The sequence below is a fragment of the Castor canadensis genome, chromosome 2, assembly GCF_047511655.1.
Source record: "Castor canadensis chromosome 2, mCasCan1.hap1v2, whole genome shotgun sequence".
NCBI classification, from domain to species: Eukaryota; Metazoa; Chordata; class Mammalia; order Rodentia; family Castoridae; genus Castor; species Castor canadensis.
The window spans coordinates 101,459,962-101,473,193 of NC_133387.1; the positions used below are offsets into that span (position 1 = coordinate 101,459,962).

Consider the following 13,232-nt stretch of genomic DNA (forward strand, 5'->3'; position numbering starts at 1 on the left):
ATTAGGTAAAATATTTCAATTATTTTCTTTTGAAGTTAACCTGTTCAAATCTTAGATAATTATCACAGAATTCCACTAATCTCAATTTTTATGTTTCTCCCCAGTTAAGTCCTTAAGACCTAAGACCAGGTACTCTAAGATTCTGTGCCTGCCCTTGGAGATGTAGAGGGGAAGAGGGCAAGGATAAGAGGCAGGAAGTGAGGTATTATTCCCCAAAGACAATGAGGAGGCTATTACCAGAAGGAAGAATAGGAAGACAAAACACCAGCATCCTCCCCAAATTCTCCCTGTGCAAGAAGCTCTACCTTCCCTCTTCCCTCTTCTCTCCTTCCTTATTTCGCAAATAATCTCCCTCATACTGAGTGCTGCAGCAGCCTGCACAGTGGACTGGTACTCTCATATAATTCAAAATGAAGGGATCTTTTAATTAAAAGAAGAGCCTAATTTTTCAAATAAAATTCTGACGAAGATAATTCAGTTTTGTTTGTGTGTATGTTTGTTTTGTGATTTTAAGTCTCCTTTTCTGTGCTGGTTGGTGTCTCTAAACACCATTTCAACACACCACTCCTGTAGGGAGGAAAAGGCATAAAATTAATTTCCAGCTGCACCCATCAACCTTACTCCCCACTTTTGGCACAGAACTGGCATCAATGAAAGTTTCCATAGAAATAAAAGAAGCAACTAGTTAGGTGATGTGAAGTGCCTGGAGGAACTCTGTATTGTGCCTCTTGCACTCCCTGCTGGAAACCCACATGGGTGTTTTCAGAACCTGTGTTAGGAATGTGGCGGGAAAAACATTCCTGGTCTAGGGCAGACCCCAACAAGAGTGGGTCTACAAGATGAAGCACAAACCAAGTAAGGCAGAACCTGGAGAAGTGGTATGAAGATGCCCCAGGCACGGAGGAAGGGCTGTCTCACAAGTCAGGCTTTTCTTGGAAATGCAGCACTTTGGTTTCAGGTGATGTGTGTTGCCCTGCAGCAAAGGATTGTGACTTGTCTGTAGGACACACCTGACTTGAATGGGGAATTGAATCTCAGAATTCCAGAGCATTGTGGACGCCTTCAAGTAAATACACGTGATATACAGAGCCCAGAAAATCAGATCTAGGCAAGGAGACTTAGGAATATGCCCCTATAATGTTAATATATTTCTGCCTCCTTCACTGACTGTGTTTAAGTTCACATTTCAATTGAAAAACCAGGCTAATAGCTTAGAGTTGATCACTGGTTTGTTAGAGTAGCTCCAGTGTAGTATAGATTGCTTACAAAAGCCAACCAACCATGTCTAGTCATTCCATTCCCTCAATTAACCTATTCACATCTAGAAAGCTACAGTTTATCATTTGCAATGTTTTGTGGTTGTCCTAAATCACAGTGCTGCTCACTTTTGATTCCTTTTTGAAGTCATAGATATATCACCATGAGTTGTATCCTCGAAATACTCTCATCAATATTTTCTCCCCCATTCAGGGCACACACGTGTTTCAACCGATTGGATCTTCCACCATATCCTTCATACTCCATGTTGTATGAAAAGCTGTTAACAGCAGTAGAAGAAACCAGCACATTTGGACTTGAGTGAGGAAATGGTACATCACCTGACATTGTTCTGGCCAGTGACATCACCCTTTCTGGGATGATCCCCTTTCCCTTTCCCTAAATCAACTTTCCTTTGATTTTGGTATTCTATGATTTTTATTTTCAAACCAAATAAGGATTGACAAAAGCTGTGCATGAAGAACTGCCTTCTTCTAAGATCTAACCTTCAGGCTTATCTCCTCTGTTTCCAATGAACTGCCAGCCTGTATGCAATATTTAAAACAGCTGTCTCAAGGTCTGTGCATATCTCCACATACCTCCATTACTAACAATGAAATACAAATGCAAGTTATGCTTCATTTGACCAAATGGTAATGTTTACTTCCATTTCTATCACTTAAGGGAAATTTGAGCAGTAAGCATTCCAAGCTTTTATATGCCCATGTCTTCTGAGTAGACCCACCATTTTTTTTATAATTTCTAACAACCAACTCCAGATGTAGGAGCTGATCAACTCTTTGTTTTCCTCATGCTCTCCTTTCCCCATGTACATTCAATCCATCCAAAGGACAGCAGTGGCAAAACTGAAATTTTTCTACATTTGACTTGTGATTCATAGATGGCATCAGTCCCATCAGCTGGACTAGCCTAGAAATATGGTGCAAATATGACACTTCCAACAATTAACAACAGCAAGAAAAACATGTCCTACTGATGTGACCCAGTGCATCCCAATGGTAGTGGGGACTATGGGCTCAACTCAAGTTCACAGAAGTCTAGGAGGGGAGCACCCTAGTGAACACTCACAACATGAGAAGCACAAACTTGTGCACATATCCAAGATGGAAATCTTGATTGATGTAGCCGGATGAGACTTCAACCCCCATTGTGTTGTATAGAATGTGGTAAAGCAAACAGGAAAATGGAAAGAAGGACATATTACGTTGATTTGAATATCCAAGTTCTGTACTGTTTTGTTCAGTCTAGCTACAGTTCTTCTTCACACACACATGCACACACACACTCAGACACGTAGACAATCTCATGATTTGTGTTAAAGTCAGGTTTACTTACTTGGCAGGCAAACCTTTTTCTCTAACTTTGATTTTGATTTTTCTCATAATTTTTCTTTTCCATTTTTAATCATGATATTCAAGTTCCTTCACATCTGATTGTCCACAGAAACCACACTAAATAAGAAGCTGCAGAGAGTGATGGTGCTTGTTAGGGATTAAGGGCAATATGTACTTCTCCTTCATCCATAGCAATTCTCCAAGGGCACAATGATTTGTGTCAAAATAAATATCCAATTTCTTTTAGCATTCAGTAAAAAGATATCTCAGAAAACTTTGCGTTTTTAGAAAAACAATTGTAGGTTCCAATGACAGCCTGACCTCTTGATTACATTTGAGATAAACTTAATCATAATGGTCATTTGCTATTTTTGTAACCTTGTTATCATGTTGTCAGAAATATGTCATAAATGAAAGTGTTTTTCTTCACTGGGAAAAGAAGAGCTAGAAAGACCCAACTATTTAAATGTCACATTATTGTTTTCAATATATTAATACAAGGGAATAATGTAAGACAAAGTTAATTTCAAATGAAGCCATGTCTTTAGGTTCAATATACCAGTTTGTGTCTGGACAGTGCTTGTTTGTCATGCTGGCACACTGAAATAGAATATTCTCTTGGTAGGAATTATTTATAATGCCCAGCACTCCTTGCTGCTGTGTATCTGTTGTCAATCAGAGAGTATATGTTATAGAAACTTACCCTTCTATTGTTGTCTAAAAATAATGTTTACCAAGATGGGATGGAATATGTAAATTATAGAGTACAAAACATGAAGGACAGGTAAAATTCAGTATACATTTAGTATCTTAAAAGTAACGGATTCTGATGGAGCTAATTATTTATTTATGAAATCAGAACCTAAGGACAATGCAAGTCATTTTACCATATCCTTACTCTAATTCTATGAACAGCATATCTAAGAGAGGGAGCAGTTTTCATCTTCAGAATTTGGTGGTATACATACATAATACTAGTTAATTCAAGCTTTCAGCGCTTTTTTAGTATTTATTTGTCAGGCATCAGAAAGGAAGAAAGCTGTTCAAAAGATGAAGGGTGCTCCTCAGGAACTTTATAGAGTTTACATAAATATCAACTTAATCTGTGAGTTAAATTCATTAATATTTTTTCTAACCATACACAGAAGGAGCAGGTTATTTTAGGCATTACATATGAATAAGTAAATGGGTTTTCAACTAATTTTAATTGTTCACCCCTTAAACCCTCAATGCCATGACTCTAGATACAGCTAACCAAGGATAACAGCAACAGTATTTTATAAAAGTACAAAATGCCATAAAAAGATACTGATATCAAAGTTACCTGGCAGAATTTAAAGCTTGTTTAATGGGTTCCCATTACAGTCTTGCATTGAAGAAGGAAATCAAAGCGAAGAGGATATCAGAAACCAGTTGTAGAAAGATCCTTTTACTGCACACATGAGGCTGATTTAAAAATTACATTTAATTTCATTTTATATATATATCTGTATGTGTATATATATATATATATATCATGATATATATATATATCATGATATATATATATAATGAAATAGCTATAGAACTAAATTTTGCTATTAATTTCATCAGGTAGATATGTGAACCACCTCAAATAATATAATTCAGTGGTAAGGTAAGTCTATTTGTTACCACATGAATTGTTTTAATTAAAGCTTGCATCTTCTCCATGGAGGCAATTGCAAAATTAATCACTAATGAGCCACAAACCCCCTAAAATAAGATTTTTAGATCTAGTTTTAGTAAGAGTATAGTACCCTTTATTGGGAGACAAATGAGAATAATAAATAAGAGAAATTTTATTACATTTTGAAAAATTCCTTCAAAGTGCTATGAGGTATTATAATAATTTCGTGGGTGAAACAAACATTTTTCTATAATATGATAATCCCAAAAACAGAAATTGAATCTGCAAGGTCAGAAATATTCTAGATCTATGAATTCTTCTTGACATCCTATAAACTGGCAGAGGTTGTAAAAAATTTGTAGCACAAAAATCTTTTGGCAGGCTCTAAACATGCAAGAGTTAAATCTTTTTCCTTTGAATGCATGACCATATATTTGTGTGTTAAGCCAATGAACTGAGTTTTCCAGCATAGTTCTAACGGTATACCAACTGCATTGTCATTCCATGTGTCAAGCCATGTGTCTGAAATTTGGATTCAAAAAATTTCTCAGTTGCCACAAATTTTTCCCAGTCAAGATGAAACACTTTCAAATGAAAGTAGTTAGAACTTTACATAACAAATGTGGTGCTTTATTATTATGTATTTCAGTGTTCATTATTAAAATACTGCAATACTATATCATTAAAATCTTGGATGGATGTTCCAGCTATCACAAGGTTCAAAAGAGAAAGTGTTATTTTCCTGTTAGTGACGTGTAGTCCCTTTGTTCTAGTAGAAAAACGGTGCCTAGAGGTAGAATATAGAGTAAATATTGCTCCATTAGCCTACTTCCTGCAGCTTCCAATTTATCTAAAGAAATGTCTATATCAATTTTGTTGAAAAGTCTTTGTTATAGTCAATAGCAGGAGAAGTCCACATTACTGGGCTGATTTTGCATATGTCGACAAGAGAAATGTCACGTGATACTCAGGCCGCGCTTTCTCTTCCATCATACACCTTTTAAGGAATGTCAATAAACTCACTTTGGTATGGCACTGTGTATGTTTATTATTGCAAAGGACAGTCTAGGCTAACATAACAATCTACATTATTCCTGTGATCTCACTGGACATAAGCAATAAGACAACACAGAAGGAGGGCTGGTGGAGTGGCTTACGTGATACAGCACCTGCCTAACAAAGCCTAGCAAGCATAAGGCACTGAGTTCAAGCCCTAGCACTGCTCCCCCCCAAAAAAGACAACACAGAAGGCTACCTACTGCTATAATTAACAATCCCTGAAAGAAAATTATTTCTCAAAGAAGCATAGTATACGCTCACAAATCCATGAATAAATTAGCAGCATTTATAACAAGTTTCTTGTGGATGCCTATTAGAATGCCACACAAATCACATAGGCTTTAGTTTTTTAATGTCCTTTATGTAGAACCAGGTAGACATTAGTTTATATGAAATCCTACCTGTTGAGATGCTCTACAAAGACTTCAACCCATGACCTAATATCCATTGTGGCCCTGGGACAAGGGGTAGCACTAAACAAGGATGCTGTGCCTAATGCACACATCACAAATTTCCAATATCAAAATGGCATCACCTCCTTCCAGTCCTTCAAAAGACCAACCATGTGGTTTCTCACTGTATACTGACGTATTCTTTGAGGAAGAAAATTATTTATCAGGAAAAAGTAAGATTGAAAGAAGGAAAAATAGGAGGGGCTGACTGGAAGTCAGTGAGACACTTTGGTATTACACTTTTTTTCTGTAGTACTGGGGTTTGAACTCAGGGCCTCACACTTGCTAGGCAGGTGCTCTACCACTTGAGCTACTCCACCAGGCTGTATTATACTTTTACACACATGCTGGACTTGCTTCCTATTTGTTCTAATCAAAAGTGATGTTTCTCTTCAGGCATAAGAGAGAAATTAGACTAGACCATAATTTACAGACAGAAGTAGGTTATATTATTTTGTTTTAATCTGACCATTATTCTGAAATCAAGATTCAACTTTGGAGTTCCAGTTTTTTCTGGCCATATTTTTCCATGTAGTGTGTTGACTCTCATTCATTATTAAATTTTATGGGGGGAAAAGTGACACACACATCTTATATTCAAGATGTACTTTAAATATGTTTACAGAGGATGGTTCTGTAACAGGATAAACAAAGGGAGTCAATAATGAATGATCAGACTGACCTACATCAGGAGTCAGGAATTGTCAATTTTATGGTTGGGGATAGGACTTACTATTTTTGCCTGATTGGCTTATGTTAGAGGTGAAGAATCTGAGACAAGGAGAGTTGACTTGTTCAAGGCCACTAAGCTTTATCTTGGGAGCGTTAGCTCCTTTGTGACAGCATGTCCCATCACAAAATGCCCCTTGAAGTCTTGGGCTCCTGCAGTTGGCATTAACATTAGGATATTTGCCAAGATGGTAGATGCGGTGAGGAAATGGAAGCCAAGAATGTGCCATCAGGACACCAGGAGTCCACAACCTGTAATGCGTATTCACCAAAGAAGCCCCACTCTATGAGTTTGCTAGACTGCTGAAACAAAGTAACACAAAACAGGTGCCTTAAATAAGACAGCTTGTAGCTAGATCTCTGCCTTAGTGGTCATATCATGTACTTCCTTTCTTCCTCTGTGTGTGTGTGGGGGGGGGTGTTGGGGGTGTGTGTGTGTGTGTGTGTGTGTGTGTGTGTTTGTCCAAATTTCCCTTTTTATTGAGTATACTAGTCATAGGGAGTAGGACCATCTTAATGACTTCATTTTAATTTGATTAGCTCTATAAAGATTATAACTCCAAATTATGTCACATTCTGAAGTACTAGAATTGGGACTTCAACATATCTTCTCAATCCAGTAAAATCCTCCTTCTTGCCACCTTACAAACTTCCAATGGTAATAGTAATGATAATAAATGCTGGCATGCTTTTCACATACCACCCTGTGAAAAAGCTACTTTTATTACCTGTTTTACACTGAAAAACAAGACAAAACAAAACAAGGCATAAAGAGTTAATTAACATACCACAAGTCAGATCACTAGTAAATGAGATGGACAAGGTTTGCATCCAAGAAGTGTGGCTCCAAGGCCAAGCATCAGTCACTATTACACACTACATTTATTCAATTAACCATGTATTAAATTTAGGGAATGTTCCAAGATCCTTAGTGGATAGTCCAGAAGCCTAAATTTCTGATAACTAGACAGCTACTAGGTGACTAACGGGCAGGAAGTACATACAGCATGGATATGTTAGACAAAGCAATGCTTCACCTTCTGGGAAGGATGGAGCAGGACAACATGAAAGTTCATCATGCTACTCAGAACAAAGCATAATTTCAAACTGATTGTTTACTTCTAGTGTTTCCCTTCTGTTATTGACTATGTGTCACTGAAACTGCAGAAAGCAAAACCATGGCTAAGGTGAAACTACTGTATTTGTTGCATGTTGGGTCCAATGCTAGCACAGGAACCAGTGGCAGTCCTTCTTTCAGGGAGTTTATGGTCTGGCAAAATAATGCATTCTACTCCAGTTAAGATTTGGCCCCTGATTTAATCTGGATCTCTCTGCATCCCCAACCCACAACCTGGCTCCTGAGTATGATGTGGTACCATTCAAAAATAATAAATAACCAAAGTGCTACAGCAAAGGGAAACAGGAGCAATTGGCTCTGCTGGAGAGGAAGAATAGACAGAAATGAATTCATATGGAGACAGAATTGGAGCATGTACAAAAGTAGTGAAAATAATGTAGATTTATCAGCAAAATAGTAATAACACAAAATAATAACAAGATACACAAAGGAACCAGAAGTGACTAAATGTGCCCTAAAAATTTTTGTATCTTTAGGAGCTTTGAGGTCACAGCAGAAAGAAATTGGGGGTTTTTTGTTTGTTTGTTTGTTTATAGTACTAGGGTTTGAACTCAGGGCCTACACCTTGAGCCACTTCATCAGTCCTTTTTTGTGATGGGTTTTATAAGATAGGGTCTCATGAATATTTTCCTAAGCTGGTTTCGAACTGTGATCCTCCTGAGTAGCTAGGACTACAGGTGTGAGCCACCAGCGCCTGGAAAGAAATTGTTTTTAAGTGCCTGGAACCTGTGATTGAATTAGTGTTAAGACTTGTTCAACTTAGAATTCAAATAATTGGGCAAATCACATATGCCCAAGAAGTTGTATTTCTTTCGATTTTATTCCAAAGAGTAGTGTTACAGAATTTCTTTCTTTTTTTTTTCTTAGTTATATAATCCTTAATACTTCTTGTTTGGTTGTTAGATTTTAAGTGGTACTAGGTTTTGAACTCAGTGCTTCCCATTCACTAAACAGGGACTCTCCCACTTTCATATGCTTTCAGACTTTTTTTCTCTGATTATTTTGGAGAAGAGTCTCACTTTTTGCCCAGTCTGGCCTGTACTGATCCTCCTATTTTATGCTTCCTGTCATAGCTGGGATGACAGGCGTGCACCACAATGCCCAGCTTTTTCCCATTGGGATGGGAGTCTAGCAAACTTTTTTTGTCCGGGTTGGCCTGGAACCAAGATCTTCCAGATCTCAGCCTCCCAAGTAGCTAGGATTAGTCAAGAGCCCTGGCTCCCTAATACTATTAAATGGATCTTATCTAGACTTTTATATTTGTTTATAAAAAGAGCTTCTTCTCTTCTTTCAACTTTATTCTTTCAGTAGGAAAAATTAAATGATCATGAGAAATAACTCCTTCCTAAGATTGTGGTGGATTGCATAAGATGGCCTTTAGTTTTCACTCTTCCCTGAAACCACACCCTCTGCACCATAACTCTAAAATCTTCTCCTACAGTGGGCCAGCATTCTGACCCATCTTCTTTGGCTAATGTGATACAAGCACGAGGTATAAAATACTCGCCTGATTGAACTTAATATCTCTCTCTCCTGCTGCTCTGCTCTTACCATGAGGAATATCTTCATGAGTGTGGGAAGCAGAGCTGAGAGCAGGCTAGGTTGACCACCAGCTATTTGATCAACCTAGGTATTTGATCAATTCCAACCAAAATCATTGGAAGCACTTGGCTAACCTCCAGCTGACCCAGAAACATGAACTGTAAACATAGGGGCCTTATGCTAATGCGATTTTGTGATTTTTATACAGTATGGTAGCAGTAGAAAACTGATTCAGTTACCTAATTAAGGACAAAGGCTTAAGCTCTTGTAGCAGGATTTGAGCCCTCAGTCCTGTATAAAGAGGATCTGAACTCCTGGCATTGAACCTAAGGCTGGAAACATGCTGACCTCTCATGCATGCATTACAACAATCTCCATCTGCTACTGCAGTCAGTGAGTCATGTGTTAGAGGAAGCAGAAGGAATCCCAGATTCTGAACCCAGGCTGGTTACAGTACAAAGCACAAATTCACAGGCCCCAAATGTCTCAGAATCTAAAGCTTCTTTGAGAAATTAAATAACACATTTATCTCCCAACCAACAAACTCTGTAGAGTCAGGGCATAGGCCTTTCAGAAGCCACCTCAGAGAGATGCTTTCTTGATTCAGATCCCATTTAGAACTTCAAATATAGCTGTAATACAGAAGCTCATCAACAATGACCAAAAAATTATAAAATATACAAGAAACTCCACTGCTAGGAAAAAGAATCTATAGACAAAATGAACAGGAGGAAATTGTAATCATACTGCAAACAGCCATAACTGAAGTATTTTGAAATGTCCTAATGGAGACAGAAAAGTACAAACCAAGAAAGAGTAAGTTTGTGTCTTTTTATTTTTTTCCTTTTTGCTGGAATAAGCAAAAAGAAAATGCATAGTAGCTCACAGCTACTAAAATAAGCTTCTAAAATAAGTAAACCTATGTTTTTATGGATATGTATTTACAAAGTGTAGTTGTGTTATAGTTTTATGTTTAAAACATATGCTCAGTAGATTTTTTTTTACATTAAATTTCTATCTGGTAGCTCAGATAACTGAGCTTCTAACTCAGAATATTTCTCTCAGGGCTGGGGATGTAGATCAGTGGTAGAGGCTTGCCTACCACTTGCTCAAGGCCCTCGGTTTGATCCAAGCCCTGTGGAAAAGAAAAAAAAGAAAGAAAAGAAAAGAAAAGAAATATTTTCCAAAAGCTGATGCTTAATACATATATCATTCAAATTTGTTTTTGTCATAAAGATTGTAATTTGTTTCATTGGTATAGCAATGTTTATGTATATTAAAATATTATAATAATAACAAACTCAAGGATATATATTTTTTTTTCATGTAAATGTGATTGGGTTGATTAGTTATTATTACTAATTTCTATCAATTTTATAAGTAACAAATCAAAATTCTTGGAATTATAATTCAAGACGCTTTATATATTTTGTGTTGATGTATGTGTACATAGGTTAATGATGTTGATAGCTTGTCTCTTTCACGAATATATAATGATCTTCTTAATCCCCAACAATGTTCAGCTAAAATTCTATTTCCTTGGTTATTAAGATTCAAAAGGTTACACACCCCACTTATTATGTAGATACACATAAAACTTTGACCCAATAAGCAAAAAAAACATGCATTCTTCCTAAACACAGGGAACATTTGCAAAAAAGAATTGTCTACATTCATAATACAAACAATGACTCAATAATGTCAAAGGACAAATAATGGCAAATTCTCTGAACACAATGCAGTATAACCAGAAGATAATAGGTTAAAAATTACTTGCAATAAAATAACAATACACAAAGTATCCATAATTTATGAATAGCTAATGCAGCTCTTAAAATCACATATTCAACTATTAGGGAAAATCTGCACTCAGTAAGCCAATAGTCAATTTTATGGTTTCGATCTTAAATATCTTCCCAACGCTCACATGTTGAAGGCTTGGTCCCCATGCAGTAGTGTTCAGAGGTGGAGTCTTTGGTAGGTAATTGGATCATGAGGGTTCTAATCTCATGAGTGAATTAATCCATTAGTGAATTCATAGCTTATTGAGATAGTGAAAACTTGAGGAGGTGGGGCCCAGTTGGAGAAAGTACTTCACCGAGGGTGTATTTTATCCCTAGTCCCTAACTCTCACTCTCTTTCTGTTTCCTGGCCACCCTGAGGTGAACAGCTTTCCTCCACCATGTGCTCCCTGCTATGATGTTCAGTTTCGTCAAAGGCTCAGAAACAACACATAACCATAGACAAAAAAACCTCTGAAACCGTGACCCAAAATAGCTTTTTCCTCCTTTATGTTGATTTTCTTGGGTATTTTTACAGTGATAGAAAGCTGACTAACATGGACATAGCAAATTTCTGTTGTTAGGGTTTTGATCAGGAAAAGAGAACAATTCTGAGTAATATGGAATAAGGATTTATTCTAGGAATATGCCATACACAGTTGTGGAAGCTGGTGAATAAACATGGAAGCTTTTGCATCGGATGAATGGCCTAAATCAGAAATAGATACAAAATAGGAAGCAGGAGAGAACTAGAACAAATGAATCTCACAAGGATAAATCGAAACCCATGAGAACAAACTTGTAGCCACTCTGTTCCTCTGTTTGAGATTGTCACCTTCCAACCTTAAAAATGTGGGTGACCTGTCAGAAAAGCTGGCTTTTCCTGGAGCTGCACATACATTTGATCCAGGACGCAGAGAAACTGATAAAAGATCCTTCTCTCAAACTCCTCACCTAATCCACCAGCAATTTCTATTGTCCCAACCTTGAAAATTTTTCCAGTTTTTCACCAGTTCCATTTCTGCTTTCCTAATCAACAATGGTTTCTCACCTATATTGTTGTCATAGTCTCCTATTTGATCTTCTTGCATCCAGTCTTGCCACCCTCAATTTACCTTCCACACTATAGCCAGAGTAATCCTTATAAAAGATGTGCTAAATCCTACCACTCTTCAGGTCAATACCCCAATGGTTTCCCATCACCCAGTGAATTCCTGTGTGATCAGCCCCTCGTTACCTCTCTTACCTCTCACCCAAACACATTTTCAGCGGAAAGTCTTTTCAATCATGATTTCCTCTGCTTAAATTGCTCTTCTACAGTATATCTGCATGGTTCACTTCATGTAGGACTCTTCCTATGGGTCACCTTCTCAGATATTTCCTACCCTATAGATCTAAAATACTGCCTCCAGTCCCTCCCCATTTCCTTTTCTTGCTTCATGTGTTTTCATACTACCCATCTCTAACCGATATTATATGTCTGTTTATAAGAATGTCTCTTCCATAAGAATGTAAACTCCAGGGAAGCAGAGAAATTGTTTCTTTTTATCATTACAATGCCAAGGCCTGAAATAGTTTCTGGCTAAGAATACATACTCACTGGATACTTTCTGAATAAATAAATGAATCAATTTTATATAGACTATTAAAAATAAATGAGAATCTAACTCATTTTATAAAGCCATTATTACTATAATATCAAAACAGGAGAAATTAGTCACTAAAAAAATAAAATGATAGGCCAAGCTCAATTTTTTAAAAAATAGTGCCAAATTAGCCTAATTCAATTCAATCCCAAACAAAATTCAGGGAGGATTTTTGAGAACTGGTGTAGTGGCTCAAGTGGTAGAGTGCCTGCCTAGCAAGTGTGAGACCCTGAGTTCGAACCCCAGTACCACCAAAAAATTTTAAAAAGGAGGATTTTTGTAGAAACTGGCAAGCTTATTTTAAAATTTACACAGAAATTCAAAGGCTGTAGAAAAACCATAAAAATAGTGAAAAAGAACAAAGTTGACAATTGAATGTATTTGACTTCAAGACTCGCTGTGGAGCTACAATGATCAAGGCAGTTGAAAAGAGGAACTAGGGATATAGCTCAGTGGTAGAGCACCAGCATGTAGGAGGCCCTGGATTTCATCCCCACACCACACACAAAAAAATTTTTTTTGAGATAGTGAAAAGATAGAAAAATAAGTAGAAGCTTAGAGTAGCACTTTTCAATAGAACTTTCTGAGATGACAAATTTTCATCATCTATACTGTTCAATATAAT

The 13,232-nt window shown here is 37.0% G+C and overlaps 1 protein-coding gene across 13 annotated transcripts in view; it reads left to right on the plus strand.

The window, feature by feature from the left end:
* Hecw1 (HECT, C2 and WW domain containing E3 ubiquitin protein ligase 1) overlaps positions 1-6,910 on the plus strand; it is a 419,560-nt gene extending 412,650 nt beyond the window's left edge. For 11 of the 13 annotated variants that reach the window (XM_074065380.1, XM_074065387.1, XM_074065383.1 and 8 more), the window contains one exon: positions 1,471-6,910. In XM_074065380.1, the coding sequence (XP_073921481.1) occupies positions 1,471-1,582 (112 nt within the window). In that variant the 3' untranslated portion in view covers positions 1,583-6,910. The remainder of the gene's footprint in view (positions 1-1,470) is intronic. The other 2 variants (XM_074065388.1, XM_074065391.1) reach the window with 1 other exon arrangement.
* The last annotated feature ends 6,322 nt before the right edge of the window (positions 6,911-13,232 follow it).